At 45.5% G+C, this 23,133-nt stretch overlaps 1 protein-coding gene and 1 non-coding gene across 3 annotated transcripts in view; both read right to left on the reverse strand.

Moving 5' to 3' along the window:
* Slc28a3 (solute carrier family 28 member 3) overlaps positions 1 to 23,133 on the reverse strand; it is a 52,719-nt gene that overhangs the window by 12,792 nt on the left and 16,794 nt on the right. Inside the window, exons 1-12 of one of the 2 annotated variants that reach the window (XM_085699632.2) lie at positions 21,658 to 21,917; positions 16,301 to 16,390; positions 13,929 to 14,011; positions 13,603 to 13,694; positions 11,853 to 12,042; positions 9,625 to 9,769; positions 7,149 to 7,262; positions 6,347 to 6,424; positions 5,535 to 5,615; positions 3,828 to 3,908; positions 1,680 to 1,805; positions 366 to 496 (exon numbers count right to left, since the gene is read on the reverse strand). In XM_085699632.2, the coding sequence (XP_085555758.2) occupies positions 366 to 496; positions 1,680 to 1,805; positions 3,828 to 3,908; positions 5,535 to 5,615; positions 6,347 to 6,424; positions 7,149 to 7,262; positions 9,625 to 9,769; positions 11,853 to 12,042; positions 13,603 to 13,694; positions 13,929 to 14,011; positions 16,301 to 16,390; positions 21,658 to 21,882 (1,436 nt within the window). In that variant the 5' untranslated portion in view covers positions 21,883 to 21,917. Of the gene's footprint in view, positions 1 to 365; positions 497 to 1,679; positions 1,806 to 3,827; positions 3,909 to 5,534; positions 5,616 to 6,346; positions 6,425 to 7,148; positions 7,263 to 9,624; positions 9,770 to 11,852; positions 12,043 to 13,602; positions 13,695 to 13,928; positions 14,012 to 16,300; positions 16,391 to 21,657; positions 21,918 to 23,133 lie in introns of those variants that run through there. The other variant, XM_048447676.3, reaches the window with a different exon arrangement.
* Positions 5,207 to 5,313, reverse strand: LOC125409110 (U6 spliceosomal RNA). Its single transcript, XR_007234690.3, has one exon. It is a non-coding gene; the product is annotated as a U6 spliceosomal RNA (small nuclear RNA).

Below are 23,133 nucleotides of genomic sequence, written 5' to 3' on the forward strand. Positions count from 1 at the left end.
CTGGAGTCCGTCTGCCAGTTTTTCTTTCTTTTTCGTAGAGCAGAGGGAAATGAAACAGTTTTTTTGTTCCACAGGTGACCTGGGAAGCAGCCGTTTTGTGATTTCCCAACAGTGTTAAGGCAGGGCTCAGGGAACACTGGTGTATTTATACAGAAGCGCCTTCGTAAGGGACGCTTCAGAAGCAGGTGTGTAGAAAGACTTTCCTGAGTATTGAAAGAGGAGCTTGTTTTGTTTCTTAAACTCTTAAGGAGTCACTGGGAAATTGAATGTCATATCATTCTTGGCTGTGCTTTCTTTCTATTGCCAAAGCTGATTTGGGCATCTCTAGCCTGTTTGATTATTGATTAGGTAATGTGTCGACTTACCCATTTTCAATTTTCATGGCGTTCTTGAGGGTTACTTTGGGTTTCTCTGTTTCTGGCCAGAAGAGTTTGGCTACAGCCAGGGACGCAGGTGCCGACATGACTGAGGCGGTTAGCAAGTGTGTGGAAGACACCTGTGGAGAAGAAGAGGCCTATTCCATCCCGTGCCAGAGAACAGGGTCTCCTGGGAGGTCTGGAAGAAGAGCCGCTCCCAGTGTGCCCAGTCCTACCGCCTCGGGAGTCAGAGGACAAGACAGGAATTCATGTCAATTGACATCTCCTTGGAAAAAGCACAACACCTAAATCTGATTATTTGGGTTGAGAGTTAATCCTGCGTTGTAAGAATTTTCAAAGATTTCTTAGCCCCGCTGTCGTCTCTCTGAACATTCTGTTATGTAGTGACATTTTACTAAATAAATAAAGCTTGCTTGAAAATCAGAGAGTAAAACAGCCCCACTGGCCAGCCTTACAGACCAGGCACACCTTTAGTCCCAGTAACCACACTAGTTACCATAGAAACCGGGTGGCACATGCCTTTAATTCCAGTGGTGCACACGTTTGAACCCAGCCCTAGAGAGGAACATAAGACGGGAGGAGACAGCTCTCAGTCTCATTCTGAGATTCCTGGAGGCAGGACCGCCATTTTCGGACTGAGGTTCAGGTAAAAGCCAGTGGCTGGCTGCTTTGCTTTTTTGATCTCCAGGTTGGACCCCAGTTTCCCTCTCTGAGTTTTATTCATCGAGCTTCACCACTGTTTCCTGTAGCCCACATCTTGTCACATCCTCAGTTCAGATGCTGGAGTCTGGGGTGGAAGGAAGATGGAGAAAGGACCTCCGGGCCATGTGCAGAGACAGACAGCCCCTCCTCCTCCTGCCTCTTCTCTCTAAACCCTTTGTCTTTACACGTACACGTCGTTAGCTCATCCTGTGGCACTCCTCCACTGGTATTACAACCTACTTCACATTATGAATTGTAATGTAAGTATCTGTGTTTCCCAATGGTCTTCAGTGAACCCTATGAAAAGATCACCCAACCCCAAGAGGTCACGACCCACAGGTTGAGAATCACTGGTTAAGACTGTCTTGGCTGATGTCAGTAATGGGTTTTGTGTTTCCCCCAAATTGAAATAACCTTTAGGCAAAATAACCTTGTCATGTAATTTCACTTTGTAGTGGTTGCTATAGTTACAGGAAGGTGGCAGGCATATGAAAGTGCAGTTATCAGGAAGGGGAAACAAGGGGAAACTTTCTTGGTGTCATTTCCATCAGCAACAGGAAATCGGATTTACTTAAGCTAATTATATCCAGACATTCTCACCCCGAAAGAGATGTAGGCGCCCAGGACACTTCCAGCGATTGTCGCAAAGCCGGCTGTCATAATGGCGTGGAGTTCTGACCTGGTGACGTGCGGTAAATATGGTTGGACCAGCAGTGGAGACTCCGTCTGTAAACAAAAGCTCAATGTTACCTTTCAGATGCTTGACACTGTATTTCCTATTGCAGTGGTGAGAGAGACTCTGAGCCCTACGCCAGCAGTCACCAGAAACTCTGGAAACACAAATTCTCCACCTGGAACCAGAAACCCTAAGGGTGCCCCCGGTCCCCTACAGTCTGTACTTTGACAGTTTTCCAGGTGATTCTGGTACCCAACTCCTTGGGGCTTCTGCCTTCAAATGCCAACGTAACCGGGGGCAACTTTTGTTCATAGTTTCACAAGGAGCAGTTTCCTGGTCTTTTCAACGGTGATGAGAAATAAGAGCGGTAACAACAGAAGAGACCGAACATTGTGTAAGTTAACTAGACTCCAAAGAGTCTTACCGCAGAGAATACATGTGCCCAAGGCGCTTCAGCTTTTGTAGCATGTCCCGAACCATTGCTGTCCTGGTCATTTGAACTCTAGATCAGTGTGCATATGTAGCCCTGGTAAATCTTGTAATATGTGGGGCTATTTAAACAGAGTCCTCCACCCTACTTTGGTCTGGATGCTATGAGGACTTGGGATATTTTCCTGAGGATTGGCCAAGTATCTCCACCTAGTATTCCGACCTTATAGAGTAGGGATTTCCAAACCACTATAACTTTCTGTCTTCAGGTTGATCTTGACAGACTCATGCAAGTTTTGCAGGAATAGAGACCATTATAGAAAAAAGAATAGGAGCGAGTATCTATAGGCCCCTTCATGATCGAGACTCTGACAGGCCAGGGTATAGTGGAAAAAGCTTGAATCTCATTACAGAGGGCAGGCAGCCCACAATGCGGGGCTCTCCATCAATAACAGCAGCACTTTGGGCATATTAACTATCAAATTGAGTGCCACAGACGCATGCGTGCAATTTTACAATTTTCTGCTCATTATGTCTAATTGTTCTGTGAGATTGAATGTGTTGAGTCTCAATTTATAGACTAAATAGGAGCCCAGTATGTGAGACCTTTTACCCTACAGGTACCAGCAATCATCTCAAGATGGTGCCTTAATTAGTCCTGAGAGAGTTTATGACTGTAATTATTATAATTTCAACTCCTAGGGAAGGAAGCATTACTACCACACACACTAAAGACCGCTTCAGGCTAGTGAGCCAGCCTTACCAAGAAGGCTCAGCCTGCCTTGAGCACTGGAAACCTGGGATTTGGGGCCGTGCATTTTTCTGTGGCATGATTTTTGCCTCAAGTCCACTTTCTTTGAGCAGTGTTGCTGGCAGCATTCCCACGCCCTCATCGGGCGATTCCATTTTCCCCGAAGCTATGTATCCCGAGTGATGTGGCTCATTGCCATTCCTAACCTGCCCATCGCTTAGGTTTGCTTCAATGTTGAGGGATTCAGTTCTTTGTTTAAACGGCCCTCAGGCAAAGGGGTGTTTATTCATCTGATGGGTTAGAGAAGTGAGGATGGTCGACTAAAAGCTTGTCTTTGAGAAGAAACAAATCTGAGGCACTTTCTGCAGGCTCGGTGAAGGTGGACAGCTAAACACGGCAGGAATGAGGTTTGAGTGTATGCCTGTAGGACTGCTGGTGGGTAGCTTTGTCTTCATCATCACAGGCATTGCAGTGGAGAGCGAGAGGTTCCCTACTCACTGTCTGCAGCTCAGAGTCGTCTGAGGCGAACAACAGCCACGAGCCTCTGCAGAGCTGGCCAAAGGCCCCAGGAATAGGTAAAGGTTTGTGGAGAATGTGTATACAAGAAGCCCTATGACTTGATAAAAATAATGGTGTTCTCTCTCTGAGCTTTCAGTAGCTCAATTCCATACTAACGTAACCTCCCTCCTTTCCCTTTCTGCGCGCACACACACACACACACACACACACACACACGTGTATGTGTGCATGGTGCTAGGGATTTCTTATTTCATGCTCTTTGCTCCACCCTGAAAAGATGATGCATCCATGAACTTGTCTTCACCTGCTTTGGAAAGAGAACACCCTATCAGTAGCTGCTTTGTTTTGCTTGGTTTCTGTGATCACGACTTACCTGCCCAACAAATATGTTGCCGGCAGCAACGACAGACTCAACAGGGGATGATCCCATAGTGACAAGCATCAACCATCCAACCTAAAATGAAGAAAAGGATCAAGTCAGCAAAGAACTGTTTATATAGCAAAGACTTAACAGTCGAGTGAACATCTCATCTGTGTTAAGACCCTGAGGTCTTTAACGGTTGAGGGCAGATTGGTGATTGGTAATGGGCTGAACATGCGTGAGACTCTTCCAGCTACGAAGTCAATCAACCCAAGACTTCCTACTGGAGTCTAAGTCTGCATCATTGTCTCATTTTGAGCGCTATAGAAATGGATTTCTGCAGATTAAATAAAAGTAATGGATAAAGAATTCTACCACTGATAGAAAGCTTTTCTGTGGTCTGAGAAGGACTCTAAGCAACAGACCTGAGGGATCCATTCTTGGCTCTTTGGAGCGGATGCTATTGTTCCCCATATTGCAAAAGACTAAGGCACAGCCTAGTCAAGGCCAGCCCACAGGAAGTACCAAGACGGACGTGACTGAGAGTGTTTTCCCTATTTAATTCAAATGAGCATGTTTTTGGGGGTTCCACTTTTGTGATGGCTTTGTGGCATAGTTAGATATAGAGAGGCCCCCAAATATCTACATATTAAAGGTCTAGTTCTCAGCCACAGTGTTATTAGAAAGGGGTGGAGCCTAAGGGGAGGCCTGAAGCTGTTGGAAGTCATCCTTGGAGATCCTGGGACTCAGTTGGTCTCTCTCTGTTTTGTTTTCTAGGCATGAAGACAGTATTTTGTTCTGCCTGACACTCATTTTTTACTTTTTATTTATGCATGTGTATGCTTTGTACATGTGGCAAATGCTGACAAGAGGCCAGAAGAGGATGTCAGTGGAGCTGACTGTGAGCCCCTGATTTTGAGTGATGGGAACTGAACTCAGTTCGAGCAGAAAATGTTCCTAACAGCTGAGCCATCTCTCTAGCTCTCCCTGTGTTCTGGCAAAGATGAGAAGTCAATTGTTGGGGCAGCAAGAGTATGACTTACTTGCTTAAAAAATTCTATGCTTATAAAACTCTCTCCAGAGCAAAAGCAACTTCTTCTTGTTTCTGTTTCTGCACTACCTGCAAGGCCTGGAGGACCTTTGGTACCCCAGTGAGAAGCCGTGACTATGGGCCTATGTAGAAACCACAAGGAAACAGTGATACTGCTTCCCTGGGCAGGCATCTGGCCTCCATTCCCTCACTGCAGAAGTAATGTCTATGGTTTCATGGAGATGTCTAGTGGGTTGCAAGTCACAGTCACATTGAAGGGCACTGAAGTAAAATTCTTCTTCCTCTTCCTCTTCTTCTTCTTCTTCTCCTCCTCCTCCTCCTCCTCCTCCTCCTCCTTCTTTTTAATATGGAATGCTTCACAAATTTGCATGTCATCCTTGATCAGGGGCCATGCTAATCTTTTCTGAATTGTTCCAATTTTAGTATATGTGCTGTCAAAGCAAGCACAGTAAAATTCTTGATATGGATGCATGAAGAATTATGGATTGGGTTCTAAGAACTTAGATGGTGGCAGAGGAGAGTCTGTGTAGAAAGAATCTGATGCACTATCAGTGCCTGAGTGACTTTGAATCTGAGCTAACTCTCCATCAGTACATCCCAGAGAAGTGAAGTCTAATTTTAAGAGAGAGAGGAGAGAGGCTGTTCTAAAGCGCCTCTCATTCCAGTACCTTTCTGACGACCCACTGCATCAGTCCCACGTAGTAGAGCACAGACATCACAGTGCTGAAGAAGACCACGATGGGCAGGATCTGTGGGTGGGGTGGGGTGAAAACGTGATCACTGGTCGATGCAAAAAGCACCATGCATTTCCTACTAAGCTTCCCCTCTGCCTCCCTTTTGACCCTAGTTGCGCCATAATAGAAGCAAAGTCCCTCTGAGCTAAAGACTGTCTCCATCCAGCGGTCGTCCTCTGGACAGCCTCCAACTCCTTTATGGGGTTGGTTTGAGTGTGTCTCCTAAGGTTCACATGATAGATAGTTAAATATGCATCTGGGATGGAATAATTAAGATTAGAGGAAGTCAGGAGCTGGAGGGATGGCTCAGTGGTTAAGAGCATTTGCTGCTCTTGCAGAAGACACAGTTTCAGCTCCCAGCACCCACATGACAACTCAAAACTGCCTGTGACTCCAATCCCACAAGGTTTAATACCCTCTTTTGGCCTCTGTGGGCACTGTGTGCATGTGATGTATATATATGCAAACAAAAGACTCATACCCATTAAATAAAATAATCAAGGAAAAAAGATTAGATGAAGTCATTAGAATGTGACGCCCATCATAGAAGCAATGGCTCTCTTCTTGGAGTCTGCCCCTGCCCTACCTCACCCTTCCCCGCTAGTCCATAGCAAGATACCAGGGAAATTTGTGCAGGATCTGGTTTGTAAAAATCTATTAAAATATCCCTAAAAACACATTGTGTCTACAGCTTTAGCGTTCCTTACATTTTAATAGGCAGGCAGAGAAAAGATACCCGGAGTTACCTTAAATGCGAAGAAGTGATCTGTATACTTCTCCCCGAAGACAAACATTGCTCCAGCATCAGTGTACCCCAGAAAGGTCTGAGTTAGAGAGAGAGAGGTCATTACAAACCATGAGTCACAAGCCACAGATGAGCCTGAGGCCCTTCAGGGGATGGATGGGGACCAGCAGAGTCATCGGACAGATTTGGGAAGTTCATGTTCTCAGCATTGCTCCTCCAGCGAACACTATGAAGCCTCGTTTTAAAGCATCCCAACATCTAGACTTCCTGCCATTTCTGACACTTAGTCTGCCTTGTTCTAACTGTGGTCATCGGCTCCCATAAGTCATAGGTGCTACATGAGGATGACCCTAGTTACCACCAGACACAGAGGAAGGCCCATTCTTTATTTGGGGGAAATATCTCAGAAGTGTGCCACCCCTTGGGCAGGATGATGGGATGATAGGAAAAATGGCGTGGCTAATGGATGACACAGGTAGGGACAGCAGCCAGCTTAATCAGCTCCATAGATGAATGTATTCGATTCAAGCAGCAAGGGTAATTTGTGCTTTGGAATTAAAATTAGGGTATAATTTGTGCTATGGAATTAACATTAGGGTACAATATTACAGATAAATTACCTACTTTAAAAAATGTCATTAGGGTTACACCCAAATGTTAAAAGTACAAGAACACAAAGAAATCTTTTTTGGATAAGCTCTCATGAAGCTCAGGCTGGCTTCTCACTTGCTTTGTAGCCAAGGCTGGCTTTGCACTCCTAACCACCTGTTCCAGAACACCCAGTTTTCTTTTGAACTGCTCACCTGAACCTGTTTCCCCAGCCAATCAAAAGCAATAAATCCAGGCTTAGTCCTAAGAATTAAGAGCCCAAGAAGAAACTGTAGTCCAATTCCCCAAAAGACAGGCCTCCAGTAAACCTGCAGAGAAAGATGGAGACCGTTAAATACTGTGCCTAACTTCATTCACCATTGTAACGAGACTTAAAGAAACAACAAAACATTGGCCATGCGGAGACAGCTTCAGAAGTGGCAACAGACCCCTTTTGGTTGTAGTTACCTTATTAGGAAGTTAAGGGTGACCTCAGTATAGACGTCCAAGGGGCCACTGTCCCCTTAGGAGCATTCTCACATGTGTCTGGGGACCCAAGCAGCCAGGAGCAGAGAATGTTTTCCCAATTGATTAAATCTGTTCTTTGACAACTTCATACATGTACATAATCATGCTGATTACTCTCACTCCCTAGCCTTGCCTATCTCCCTCCCACCCCCGTCTATCCTGCTTATCCTTACAAATCTTTCTCACATTCCTGCCTTTTTACTTGGTTTCATAACTCACTGAGTTTAAACAGGGTTGTCTGTGTGACCGTGGATTTGAGCTATCCATTGAGTCTGGTGGGTTCAGCAGTAGGCACACAACTGCAGACAATGACCATGCCTTTCCCAGAATTTATCAATAGCCTGTAACAATTCAGGGACCCATGAATTTGATGCAGTGCAACTATCTGGGAAGAGCTCAATAAACGATCAGATTGACCTGTGGCTGTATTTGTTAGGAATTATCTCTATTACATTAATTGAAGTGGGAAGATTTGCCTACTGTGGGTGGCTCCATTCCCTACACAGGCTCTCCTGAACTGTGTAAGGGTGGAGAAGGGAGCTGAGCTCAAGCATGAATGCATTGATTTATTGCTTTCCGCTCTTGACTGTGTATAATATGGCTAGTGGCTTCATGTTCTTGCCACTTTAATTATTCGACAATAATAGGCTATAACCTGGAATTGTAAGGAAAATAAACCCTTTCTTTCTAAGTTGATTTTGTCCAAGCAACAAGAAACAAAACTAAGACAGACCCCATACAAGTAAACTCAATGCAATGGTTGTGTCGTGCCTTGGATGGCATTTTGAGGCCCTACTCCCTGTCTCTGGATCCTCTGTTTGTCTTGCACCCTCTTCCACAATGCTCTCTGAGCCTCAGAGGGGATGTTAGAAATGTCCTCCTAGAGCTGGGCCCTCAGCTGTCAATCATTCTCGGCAGCATGGGTAGCAGCAAGTCCGCGTTCACCCACCGCTCACTACAAAGAGACTTCAGAGAACGTGTAGACAGAACTGTTCTGTAATACATGCATATATCAGGGCTCCATCCACTCTATATAAACCTTGGTGCAGAATCTGAGAATTACGTAACTGTGAAGTCCTGAGAAATGCCTCGGACACAAAGAATTGTCTCCGAGATACCTGGTCAAATTGTAAAAGTTACATGTACAATTATTTCTTCACTTGGAAAATGGAAAGGTAGAAATTGATTTTTCTGTGTTCCAAGGTTGTTTATCTGACAATTTATAACTGAATTAGATGAAATTCAGCTCAGTTGAGAGACTCTTGTTCCCCAATAAAGGGAGCAAAGACCTCTAATGCAGACCTAGGATGACAGAAGAAACGAACTGCCGTCTACACTTCTCTCAGAGCAGAAATGAGTGACCTAAAATCTCGGGATTGATGGCACAGAGAATGGAGATGTCCCTCCGAGCAGGGCAAATAATTTCCATTGTATTAGGTCAACTCAGTCTCTGATTAATGTGTTTTCTGTGGGTCATCCTTTCAGCCAGAAAGGACTTAGAACTTCTATAGTCTGCCATTGTGATTTGTAGGTAAAAGCTTTTAGTCTTAGAATTCAAACCCATCTCATAGGCTGTAGGCTGACTACAAAAAAAAAAAAAAAAAAAAAGGAGGGGTCGAGAATTGGATGCAACAAGGGAGGAGTGTATAAGGACAAATTTTGAGAATAAAAAAGCCCAAATCATAAACAGAATTTCCATAAAACACAGGATTGAAGACCGGTAGATGGCTTAGTTAGCATGTGTGAAGCCTAACATTCAGCCCCTAGGTCCCCAGTTCTCTTATAAACCAGCTATTGCTGCACCTGTTTTGAATTCCAGCACCGAGGAAGCAGGAGGATCAGAGGTTCAAGGTCATCCTTGAAAGAATTTAAGGCTAGCCTGGTATATATGAGTTCCCGTCTCAAAACTCAGAAAATACAGGGTTGAGTAGAATATGGGTCAAAGGGAATGACTTTCCCTGAGCGGTCATGAGGGATGTTTTACTTGTGTAACTGGAAATTGCTAGAAATAAAACAGTTCAGACAAGCACCTTCGCTTGCTCGCTACCTTAAGGACTCTCAGGGGGTGGGGCGTGGGGAGAAAAATTTGCCTAGTTAGATTCTTTTTTAGCCACTAATTTAGAGTCTTACGCACCCCTCGTCCCAGGACCCATCTGTACTTACTCTGGTTGGATGTTTGGAAAAGAGAAATAACAGGATAATGTACATCACGAGTCCGCCAAAGGACACCAACTGCTGATGGCCCAATTTGGCAGTGTCAAGGATCAGCCAGAAAATGACGGCCAGGATCAGTGAGCTCCACAACACCCTGTGAGAACAAGAGTAACAGGATGAGGCCAACACCAACAAGGGAAAGCTGTAGTGAGAGAGTACACCCCAGAACCAGGAAGCTCTGCTTCAGTCAGTCGGCTACAGTGCTATCCGTCCCTCCACGAGGAGAACGGGTGTTTGTACAGGAGTCTGGTCTCTGTTTATAGGGTCTTTGAGAGACACGGTCATCTTCTTCTGTCGGTTTTGGGATGGGTGTTGTCCTCCTCCCTTTACGAGAGAACATGTTTTCTGTATTTAGGGGATCTCAGCAGAGCTGAGTCAGACTTGGGGTCCTATCTTCCCTCGTGAGAGTCTGGTAGACACGACAGGTGACTCATGGCTCCTGGGTGAAGAGGCCATTGTGTGGGGAAGATGAACTGATGAACTAGACTGAAGATGGAGGAGGTGTCCAGGGTAGCCCACATGGTTCTCAATGGAGAGAATCAGTCCTGTGAACACCCGACAGGGTCATCTCCAAGGAGAGGAGATCCTATGGTGAGAATCCAAAGAAAAGCCCTGGGGGTCGTTGTGGGTTCTTTTAAGGGGGAGTCAGGTCCCTGGGAGCCAGCCCCATTCCTAGAGCGGGAAGCCCTTCCCCAGGTGAGAGCTATCAATGTCCTCATCTTGGTACTGGCTTTGAGGCAAGCCTAGAATAAGGACAATGGGACAAAGAAAAGACGGGGCATCAGGCTGAGTCTTCTTCAGTCAGAGATGGAAAAAACACTTCAGACTGCAACTAGACCTGTAGTCATTGGGTCATTAGCTAAGGGTAAGCAAAGGGGTAATAAGGCTTTTACATTTTTGTACAAATGGATATAGATATTTCCCACTAAATAAAATGTGTTAAGGGGAAAAAAATGAAAAATGTCATAATTTTAGTTCAAGGCTTACACAAAACCTTGTGTGCTAAATCTTCAGCATCAAGGAGAGTTTTAGAGACCTAGGCTTTTTTTTTTTTTTTGAGATAGGTTTTTTTTTATGTAGACCTGAGTGTCCTGGAACTCACTTTGTAGATCAGGCTGGTCTTGAACTCAGAGAACTGCTTGCCTCTGCCTCCCAAGTGCTGGGATTAAAGGTGAGAGCCAGTACTGCCCAGCAAGATTTAGTTTTTAAGGAATGAAAGGCATAAAAAGAAATGAGAGAAATTGAGCCTAATCTAAAAATTATTAAATTCAATAGCCAATAAATAAGTGCAAGTAATGGGTATCAGTTGGTCCATCTTTTAAAAAATATATATATGTATATAAACAGATAGATATACATATATATATACATATATATAAAATGTTTATGTTCATTGTGCACGGGAAACACACACAAACACACTCACGCATGCATGCACATACACACACAAAATCCCAAACAAAATGCTGAGTTATCATGTCATCTTGGTCTTCCTTTTCTGTTTGAAAACTATAGATAAATAAATAAATAAAAATAAATAATATATAATATAATAATAAGTAAGTAATAAGTGAAACAAAACATTCAAGATCGAATGTAATCTGTGATTTCTATTTATTAAAAGAATTTAATGAGATCCTACATAACTACACATGAAAGCGCGAGCTCACGTAGTCATCGGGTCTTTACTGTGTTGGACTTACAAGCCAATTTTTAAACCAGCACTGAAACCAGATGGCATTGTGCAGCTGTTCTCTGACCTGGGTCAAGACAGACACTGCTGATTGATCATGACCACGTTCTACGGACAAGGTTGAAAGAGCTAACGCATCCCTGTATATCCAAAATGTTGCTTTGTCCTATGTTCTTGACTAATTCTTAATGTGTAGCTATCTAGGCATTTCTCTAACACAAACATGAAGATAAGCAGTTTGTCTTTGGACATTTACCGTCGAAGCAAGGGGCTTGTTGGTACACCTGAACAGCTTCCATATGATCCCCTATCTCACCCCGCATTTCTTGTTTGCCAAATGAAGGCATGATAGCGGATTGCTCTTGAGGTTATTTCTAGCATCAATATCCCATAAATGAGGATGGAATTTTAGAACACATTTTCAGAATGGTGTTGGAGAGAGCCAGCGTGCCTCCACTGCAGTAGGAGAGAAAGATCTATTTACCATTTCAGCCAGAACCAATGCCTGTCGAGAAGCCTTCTGCCTGGAGACAGGAACTCATCAATTCGCTGCTCATATTTGGCCATCAAGTGATCCCAGATAACAAAGAAGATGGTAACCACGGTGATCACAAAAAGAGGCAGGGCTCTGTGGAAGTTCAGTACACAGGCTGCAATCACCAGAGCCAGGAAAACTGTCCAGGAGGCAAATTCAGATGGTTAATATTACCACACCAGGGGTCCTGGGCTTCCAGCCTGGGTCTGACTTAGGCAAGGGGTGGCTTAATTAAGCACCCACGGAATGCAGGGATGCTTTGGTGGAGGCACAGACTTCTTGAACTGAGCCTTTTGCTTTTCTTTCAAGCAAGTCCCTAAGATTTCACCATGATGGAGAAAGGATGCTGTTTTTGTTTGTTTTCCTCTTACAGTACCTTCTCAGTTCTTGAATCCTGACACTTGGTCACTGTCGCTGCATTTAAAGAACAGATTCCAGGATAAAAGTACCAGATGTGGTAGTGTACATCTTTAATTCCAATACTTGGGAGACAGAGATAGTTGGATCTCTGTGAGTTCAAGACCAGCTTGGTCTACATAATGAGTTCCAGGACTCCAAGGATTATACAGTGAGAGCCTGCCTCAAAAAAAATAAAGTTTCCTTTTCTAAAAAGTCAGCACACAATGGCCCACAGGTTCAGTCTGACTTGCTACGAGGGAGGTGGCATTTGCTGTGTACTTGCACCCTTTAATTGAGTATTACCACAATGCAGCCATGTCTTTCAACTTAAACAGTATCTGCGGTTGTATTTTTGTTATAACGGCAAGGTTGAAGGTCCAGTATGGCCAAACATAGAAGACTCTCTGGCCTGCTGGAGGGACACTGGCCCACCCTTGCTGTAGCTGCCCCAGCTGTTTGGAAATCAGCACACTTCTTGGCATTGATGGTGTCTTCTACAAATGCCTATGGGCTTAGTGGGAAGGTTCACATTTTTTAGACCTTTTTTTTTTTTTACAAGGAGCTTTGAAGATTTTTGCTTTGGAGGCTGAAGTGTGGGCCCAAAGGTCCCAGGTCTAACTCTGCCCTCACTCCTACAATTCATTTTTGTTCTTGTTTAACCTGTGTTCACTGCAAAGTCAGCCAGTTGTCCAAGTATTCTGAATTTGCATTAGCCAACGTGCTTCCTTGAAAACACATCACAATAACAAGGGCTCTATGAGCCCCAAGAGTAGGGTAGTGCTAAGGTTTGAATGTTAGAAATTTAATTCCCACATTCAAATAGTGATAGTAGCAGAGGCAGGGCCTTTAAGGAAGTAATTGGAATTAGATGAGGTCCTGAGGGTGGAGCCACCATGGTGTTACTAGTGGCTTCATAAAAAGAGACATGAATCAATGTGTGGCCCCTTGCTCCTGGAACAGATATATCCTGGAATCATATATCTATGATTGAGCCTACAGTATTCGGTTATAGCAACAGAAAATGGACTAAGACAGTAGGTGAATCAAAACCAAAAATTTCTGATTGGCTTCATGAAAAAGGCAGGCAAGCTATCTGCGTAGGATTTCCCACAATCCGTGTAGACTTTCCTACAATCTGCGTAGGCTTTCCCTTCTGGGGTTTGTTGATTGACTTCACCACTTCTCTGGGTGAGTCTGTGAGGTCCAGGGGAAGGGGAGATTTCTTTCTTTACACAGAAAGCTAACACTTAAAAGATCCCAAGAAACGAGAACCTCATTCCCACAGCCCTTTGGTGTTTACCTGTCAATAAAATGCCCCAGATGGTGCGCCGAATAATGATTCTGTGCTTTCTATAAAACTCACAAATCAGATCATACTTCCTTTCCAAACACCTGCAACACAAAGCCAAAGACCCACAGAGTAAGCACCCAAACATGAGATATTGGCGTGCACAGCTTGGGTTAGAGGCTTCACAAACAAACAGGTTTCTGAAGCCGTGTCTCAAAGCAGAAATGGAACAGTCATCTTAGATGGACACTGGCCATAACATGGACTAACTACTGAATGCGTGTGCCACACTCTGAGGAAGAGTACATGTGGCTGTGTCCCTGGCTTAAGAACTGTACCCTTTTTGATGTTCATGGTCATCCTCCTCCGTGTCTTCTTTGCTTCCTAGAGACTCCTGCTCAATCGTGATCTGTCTGTCACCCTGGAGATCAAACATAGAGCAGACAGGATAATGAGAATTCCGGCACCATGGGCCCTGGACTCCTTTGCTCAGCATTCAGGCAAAGAATGTTCAATGGTCCTTTTAAAATTATTCTGCAAGAAATGGCTCCTCTCATCTACTGCGTGGGCACCTTTTCCCCTTTATAATCATAAGAAGTTCGGGATCATACTTAAGTTCTTCCCTCCCAGAGGAGCCTCTGGTATCCCGACCCCCAACATATTTTTGTGTGTGTGTGTGTATGTGTGTTTTGAAAAGGGAACATGTTTGTAGTTCTGATTTTGTTCCCGTTTCTGCTATAATCATTCAACCCCAGACACCAGCTCTGGTTTTGGGAAGGGCTAAATGAAGTTAATCACAAAGGCTATGCAATTCTCCCTTTACGTTGAGCTGACTCATTTCCAGAGTCCTGAAACCAAACCAAGGCTTTGCTTGCAGATAAGAGCACCTGCCTCATCCTTCAAGAGCTGACAGACTCCCTTTGGGACTCACAGGAGTGTTGCCTTTGCCCTAACGACTTAAGGGTAGCATGCACCCAAGCCACTTTTCATGGACAGTTTTTCCAGGAATAGTATGAACTTTCTCCCAAATATCCATGGCCTGTTCTGTTCTCAGAGTAGCTCCTTCTCTCCATCCCACAATAATTCTTCAGCTGATGAAGCCAGTCACTATATGTAGTTGGGGAACATTCATGTGGACTAGCTGTATTACAGCCTGTAAGCCACTCTAATAAATCCCTATCTATCTATCTATCTATCTATCTATCTATCTATCTATCTATCTATCTATCTATCTATCTATCTATCATCTATCTATCTATTTATCTATCATCTATCTACCTATCATCAATCTATCAATCAATCTATCTATCTATCTATCTATCTATCATCTATCTATTTATCCATCATCTATCTATCTATCTATCTATCTATCTATCTATCTATCTATCTATCTATCTACACACACACACTCTCATTTTGTGAGTTTTATTCCTATAGAGTACCCAGGCTAATACGTGGGCCATTTTCTGGAGTTTGTTTCTGGAGTTTCTTATCCTATGTTTGGATAAGATCTTCACTACTGTAGTATTGTATCGAACGGTTTCAGTGCCCTAAAACTCCTGCTGCTCACCCCCACTTTCTCCCTAAGCGCTGGAAACCACTATCTCTTCACTCCTCCATGCATGGCTTTGCCTCGTCTGGGATGCTGCCACTGGGGGTGGTGTGGTGTCCCCACCTTAAACTGACTTCTCTCACTCTGCAGTCACCCCATCATTGTTCTCAGCACTGAGAAGCATCGCATCACCCACGTCACTGACGGGCATCTGGGCTGCTTCCAAGGTTTGCCCATCATGAACAAAAGCTGCTGCAAGCATCTGTGTGGTCCTCACGTGGACTTGTTTGTCTGCTGGAGGCCACACAGTGGCACAAACACGGCACAACATATTAACTGAGATAAGTAGTAATTAAGATGGACAGTGTGACCCCCGCGGCCACGCACACAGAAGTGCGTTTGCATCAACACAGGCTATGCACCAATTTCTTTCCCTTGGATGGAGAAACCAGCTTTCACCATCCAGTTTTCTGCGAAATCTCCCCCAATTTCAAGGACTCAGGACTACTTTTCAACGGGTATTCTATATGAGCAATTGCCTTTGTTTCAGCAACGGAAGAAATTCTACCTCAAGCTGCTAATAGAGGTCCTTGCCAGATGTGGTGCCCATGCCTGCCATCCCCCTACTTGGGATGCTGAAGTAAGAGGGTCAGGGGTTCAAGGTTATCCTCTGCTGCATATTGAGTTTGAAGGCAGCTGGGGGTCATATGAACATGAGACCTGTCCCCCTCCCAACACAAACAACAATAACATAAAAACAATAAATCTCAATCTAAAAGAGACACAGAGACACATATGAACTAAAGTCCTTAAGAGACTCTCGGGCTCCATGGAACCAAGGGAGGACATCTCACGGGCTCCTTCTTCTTAACACTCAGGTGCTTGCTTCTTCTGCCAGGCTGGCCCTGCTCCTGCCTCTGCCCCCTGAGTAGCTGGGGCTACAAGGATGACCTCACACGCTGGCCTGAGGGTGGGCTTTGTGTCTCGGGCTGTTTTCCTTTCAGGGAACTCTGAGGCCTTCTGTAGAAGTGAAGCCTTGCTTTAGAGTACGTGTGCCTTCTGGATGACTGCCTTAGACACACTAACCACGCTTCATTCACAGGTGGTGGAGTATCATCACGGCAACAGTTCCTCAACCATCCTCCACACCTGCCTTACCTGCTTGACATTTCCTTGTTCCCTGCTCTGTACGGATCTGCTCCTGACTGCGCTGTTTCCTGGTGTGTTCTGCTCTTCAAAGTCTTCATCCTAAGAAAAATGCAGAGTGAAATAAAAACAAAAAACCACAGAATCAGAGCCCAAACACAATTGTCCTTCCATGACCATTCCAGGAAGGGTTGTGAAAATCGGCAGGAGGTGAGCTTCGGTGATCCTGTGAGGTACCTGATTCAAGGAACCATGAGCTCATAAGGAAACGAATGAAATTTGTTTTATTTTGTTCTGATGGGAAAGATCCATGTGTATTGAGGAAGTACAGCAGCTTCCCATCGTTGACCCCAACTGCAGAGCCAGTACCAGGGGACCTGGGTGGGGACCTAACGCTTCAGCAGGGCAGGTCATCACCTAACGGAGGGACCACCCCTCAGGAAGGCAGACCCACCCGTAAACCATGCTCGGTGATAGGAGGAATGATTATCCCTTGAATAAGATAAGGTATTTTTCCTTCCCAGAGTTTCCATACATGAGCCCCAGCTCCGCAGCCTCCAAGTCCAAGTAATTCTGAGACGCTAACCCTGTCCTCTCCTTTCCATGTCTTTTCTGTCGACGATGTCTCTAACTTGCCAGGCTTCTCTCTAAAGTTTCCTTCTCCACAGCGTGGCTGTTTGCCCATGTGTAGCTCACCTTCATGATGCCCATTTAACTCCACTGGCATGGCTGCTTCTCTCTCTCTCTCTCTCTCTCTCTCTCTCTCTTTCTCTCTCTCTTCTAGGTAGATGCCAAGATTTACAGTTCAATGCCCTGGGGCTTCAATTTTAAATTCTAATAAAACTGTCCTTGTGGGTCCCTTCTTAAATAATCTCTCTCTCTCTCTCTCTCTCCTCTGTGTGTGTGTGTGTGTGTGTGTGTGTGTCTCCCTCCCTCCTTCTCTTCCTTTCTTTTTCCTCCTCCTCCTTTGTTTTTTGAGATCTGTTCTCACTGTGTGGCCCTGGCTGGCCTGGAACTTGCTATGTAGACCGGGTTGACCTTGAACTCACAGAGATCCTCCTGCCTCTGTCTCTTGAGTGCTAGGATCAAAGGCATGTACCACCACCGCTCCCATCTTTAAATTCTTATAAAGAGACTAAGAGCCCAAGAGGGAGCCCCAACTTCCCTCTAACATGTGGTGGGGCCCTCAGGAATTCCTGGCAATGGTATGGGAGGAAATGAAATGATGCATACAAAGAATAGGGAAGGGGCTGTGGCACTGAGAGTTCCCTGGGGACTCTACTATTCTGCAGTCACGGATTCTTACATTTTCCTTAACACTGAATTGAAAACAACAGGTTCCGGGATCCTGAATTACATGCTTGCATAAAATCAGGGTTCCTAATTTAAAGGTGCAATAGGTGGGGAATGGAGGGGAAGACTTCAACATGGGCCTGCCCCCTAACCCCAGGACCAAGAAGAGAGCATTCCTTCAACACACTAACTTCCTCTGGACCTTGGGGTTTTGTCTGCTTGGAGTTTCGTTGCCATTGTTCCTTTTTATTTTCAACTTTGTGTGACACTCCGTGGATCGTATTGTTCTAAACGTCAATTGTTGATCCACACAGCAGTATTTTCTTTCTGGTTCTTTCCAGAACCTGGAGATTTTTCTCCCTGGAGGAGCTTCCGTTTTCTTTCCTTTTAAAACTTCAGCCTTTGGATGCTGACCGCTCCTGCCACCTGCTGGCCGCATCGGGAATCTTTGCTGACTGGACGAGCTGCTGGCAGCTCCTGCCACCTGCTGGCAGCATCGGGAATCTTTGCTGGATCTTCCTATCTAGGGTGAGGGGCGGTGTTGTGCATGTAGCTTTGCACGCTCACAGAGAGAACCCTGACTGGGTTTTCCCTTGTGTGCTGGGATTGTTCTGTTCAATGGACTCATGCCTCGGTCTTCAAATTTCCAGGAAGAAAATCTCCTCCCACTCGAGGGTTTAAAACAGAAATAAGGGGTCACTGTGGGTGTAAGTAGGTGAGTGGAAAAGGACCAGCTTTTCTCTTCCTCTTCAGGTTGGAACTGTGGGTCTATAATGCAGGCTTCTAGTCACTTTTAGCTACCATTTCTTTTTGTCTATTTAATAAGTCGGACTATGGACACCTTTGTTCTTCATACCTGTAAGCACCCCTGTTCTCAGGGAACACAGGGTCTTCCAGGACACTGACTGGATGGGGAAGTTTGGGAATCACAGGCATGTCTCAAAGAAATGAAGTGGAGGCTGAAAACACTCATAAATAAAAATTAAAAATGTATTTAAGATATCAAGATATTGACAATTTAATATCATTAAACACATTTAATGATACATTAAAACATATTTCTGATATAGCATATATACATCTCTATTAACAGTTGTACTATCTGGTTTTGTGGATCAACTTGGCACAAGCTAGAGTTATCAGCGAGGAAGGAACCTCCGCTGAGGAAAGGCCTCCGTGAGAGCCATCTGTGAGGTGTTTTCTCATTTAGGATCAATGGAGGTGGACCCAGCTCCTGATGGATGATACCATCCCTGGGCAGGTGGTCCTGGGTTCTATAAGAAAGCAGGCTGAACAAGCCAGTAAGCAGCACCGTCTGTGGCTTCTGCTTCAGCTCCTGCCTCCAGGATTCTGCCCTGATCCTAACCTGGCTTCCTTCAGTGACGAACAGTGATGTGGAAGTGTAATAAGCCCTTTCCTCTCCAAGTTGCCTTTTGGTCATGGTGTTTCATTGCAGCAGTAAAAACCCTAACTGAGAGAAGAGTGAGAAGTAAAAAAGGAACAAAGACAACAAAACTCCGAGCAGACAAAGCCCCAAGATCCGGGGAAGTTAGCACATTGAGGCAATGCTCTCCCCTGGTCCTACCGAACATGCTGGGCTTCCCTCTGGCCCATGTTGACGTCTTCCTCTTCTATGCCTCGCTTATTGCATCTTTACACGAAAAAACATTTACTTAAAATGTTTTCTGGGCATGGTGGCACACATCTTTAATCCCATCAGGGAGACAGAGACAGGTGGATCTCTGTGAGTTCAAGGCCAGCCTGCTCTATATAGTGAGTTCCAGGACAGCCAGGGCTACATAGTTAGATCCTAGTTCAAAAATTTATTGATTATCTTTATGAGTGCTTTTCTTCACGTGTGTATGCAGTGCTCACGGTGGCCAGAAGAGGGCCTCAGATCCATGGAACTGGAGGTGCTGGGAACTGAAAGGTCCCTCCGCAAGACAAGGCGGGGTGGGGTGGGGGACTCCTAACCTCTGCGTCACGTCCACAACCCCTAAGAAACAATTGTAAGTGGACACAGCCGTGTGCACAGGAGGCATTTTTCTTTATTTTTACACAGCAGGACGTCTTGGTTTTGTCTCTGGAGCTATCCACACTACCATCTGGAAAGTACATTAAAAGTGTGCAACCATGTCTGGGAGCGGAGGTTTCAGCCCTGGGGTCACTTAGATTCTGACACAGCAAGGGACCGGCTTGAACATTCTTCTTAGTTGTTTAAAATCCCATTTCATAATTTCTCTGACAGGATTGCTTTTCCTCACTGGCATTCAAGAGTCCTAGTTGTGTTTATGTGAACGGCACGGCTTCCGGCACCAGCGTGTTGCTGTGCAGCGTCCACTTGGGGGCTCCACCAGAGCTGTGGGGACAGTGGCTCCTCAGCTCCACTTCAGCAGGCTGGCCAGTAGGACCAGCTTAGGAATTAACACGCTGAAGTGCTGGGCAGACAGGCAGGCATCAATAGACTCTGTCCTCATCAGCAGCTTTGGGCTCCGCCTCCCAGACACAATATGAAAAGACGGAGTTTTCAGGGGAAGCTCCTGGTTTCTGGTCAAAAGAGTAGAATCCGGGGCCAGAGAGATAACGCCATACTTAAGAACACTGGCTGCTTTTGCAGAGGACCTGGGTTCAGCTCCCAGCATCCACACGATGCCTCACAACCATCTATAACTCCAGTTCAAAGGACTCGGACACCCTCTTCTGGCCTTTGTTGGCACCAGGTAGGCGTGTATGCACAGACATACACTAAGGCAAAAATTCATACAAATCAAATCAAACCAAACCAAATCAGAAACCAACGTTCTGTTGTCCCCAAATGAACATTCTGTGCTGTGGCCCTCTCCTTAAGAGCTAATTCATCTGGATCTGCCAATCAATCACCTTGTTAGGTTACCCCACTGGATCTGCCAAACAATCACCTTGTTAGATCACCCCACTGGATCTGCCAATCACCTTGTTAGATGACCCCACCGAAGGATTTGAAAAACGTGTTGATTTATGACAGTGTTTGCTTTGTGACTGTAAAAAACGTCAGTGAAGTTATATTGCAGCACGGAGTTTGGGAGTAAACCTCAACCAATGTTCCTAGGCTGTTTTTCTACAGAATAAACAACCTCTTTCCCCGCTTTGGCAAGAGCTTTTCCCCCCATTCCTCAAGTCCAAATACCACTGCTATGAAGACCAAGCACGAGCAAGTGTTGGAGAATGTGCTAACTGCAGGAAACTAGACACACAACCAAGCCACTAGTGATGGCAGCTTGATGGGACCTGGCGTCACCTAGGAGACGAGCTTCCAGGGACCCCTGGGAGGGATGGTGTGGAACAGGTTAACTGAGATGGGAAGACCCACACTGACAGAGGGCAGCACCATGCCCTGGGCTTGGCTCCTGGACTGCAGGAGACGTTGTAAGCCAAACGCCAGCGTTCCAGCTCCTGATGGTGGGTGTCATGTGACTGTCGGCTTCAAGCACCTCCTGTCTTTACAGCCCTGCCACATGGACAGTAAACTGTGAGCCAGGGTAGCCCTTTCCTTCCCTAAGTTGCTTTTCTCTGAGAGTTGTTTTTGAGACAGGGTCTCTATGTATCTCTGGCTGTCCTAGAACCCACTGTGTAGACCAGTCTGACCTTGAATGCAGCCTCTGCTTCACGCTGGGATTAAAGGCGTGTTTCAGCAATGGGCCTGCTTGTGACAGGCTATTTTACCAGAGTATCAGGAAAAGGTATCGGGGACACCCGAGAAACAGTGATGCAGATAGCTCGCAGGGTGTCATTGAACTGGCTGTTGCTCTTGGCTCAACCTTCCCGTAAACCCAAAAGGAACTCCAGAGTGACCAGCGACAGCAAAGTTGGACGTGATGGCCGTGGGCATGCATGTGTGTGGGCAGCAGTGTGGTTTCAGTCATGTGGAAGGGGCTAATGATAAAAACCGGGTCCATGCCCTTAAACCTCAGACCTTCCTCGTGGCCGGTGACAAACCGTTTTGCCCATTCTCCCACAGAAAGAGACTTGAGCAACCACTAGCCTGGCACAGAAGAGGCAGATGGATTCCCGAGCTCCTGAGAGTGGTGAGAGCTTACCTTCCGTAGTAAGCCCTCCAGGGCCTCTAAAGGCGGGGAGAATACTTCTTGGCCCAGAACTGACTTAAACCCTCTGCGAAGGTTCAGGAAGGCAGCCTTCCAACCGGCCAGAGGAGGAGCTTGACTTGAGTAAGGGCCAGTTAGCAAATCCTCCCACCCTTTCCTGATTTTTGCAACTTCCACACCTCTGACTGGGCCTGAACCTCTCTCTCCCTGTTTCCTCATTCTTCCAACTCAGAAGGCCAACTCACCTGACAGAAACAGAAATCTTAAGCCAGTTCAGAGTGAACTCAGTCCTCACTGATTTTTACTGATACCAGTGCCTTGCTTTGTTCTTCGGGGGCAAAATACCCGAAGCTCTGAGTTCAGCCTTTTCATCTGACTGATCCTAGATGTTGCTCAGATGTAGCTGGAGGCAGAATCTCCCGTCCACTTACTGCCCGCACCACTGACGTGTCTTACATCCCAACCCATAGGACAGCTGAGATTCAGGCAGTACGGCAGGTGGTAATTAAGAGCTCATTCCACTACAAAAAGGAAAAGCCAAGCATAGGTAGCTGATCTCTAATGCTGCCTTAGAACTGACGAAGGCAAATGTGTATTACTCATAAAGATTTGGGAGCAAAAACAGTTTTAATTTTCAGAAATAAAAGATCTGTACAAGTCCCACCACTGGCTATGCTGTAGTCTGTAACACCCAGTACATGACTATAATCTGAAACCCAAATAAATCTTCAACACACAGAACTCAGACAAAGCGAGACCTTGTCTCAAAAAGACTAAATGAACAAAAAAAATCTCAAACCAAAACCAACCAAGCAAAGAAAAACGAAACCAAAACTTAGATACAAGGGGCTGCAGAGAGGGTCAGGGGTTAGATCACTTGCTGCTCTTCCAAAGGACCCAGCTCTTCTAAGCCAAGCATTCACAGTGGTCCACAACCACCTGTGATTCAAGCTCTAGGGGACCTGGCGCCCTCTTCTGGCCTCCGTGGGAACCTGCACTCATATGGCATATACTCATACAAGCACACATTAACACACATGAATAAACGTCTAAAAAATAGCTAGCTGTGGCAGCACACGCTTTTAAACCCAGCATCCAGGAGGCAGAGACAGGTGACTCTTAGGCCGTCTAGGTTTACATAACGAGTTCCAGGCCAGTCAGGGCTACACAGTGAGACTCCGTCTTGAAAAATAAAAAAATAAGAACAAAAGAACCTTTGTTTACTCTAGCAGGTGTCCTAATGAGGATTACTATGGCTGTGATGAAATGCCGTGACCAAAAATGACTCAGGGAGGAAAGGGTTGATTCAGCTCATACTTCCACATCACAGTCCATACTTCAAGGAAGTCAGGTCAAGAACTCAAACCGGGCAGAAGCCTGGAGGCAGGAGCTGACACAGAGGCCATGGAGGAGGCTTCCTCCCATGGCTTGCTCAGCCTGCTTTCTTATGGAACCCAGAACCACCAGCCC

This window comes from Myodes glareolus, chromosome 14 (genome assembly GCF_982192425.1).
Source record: "Myodes glareolus chromosome 14, mMyoGla1.1, whole genome shotgun sequence".
NCBI classification, from domain to species: domain Eukaryota; kingdom Metazoa; phylum Chordata; class Mammalia; order Rodentia; family Cricetidae; genus Myodes; species Myodes glareolus.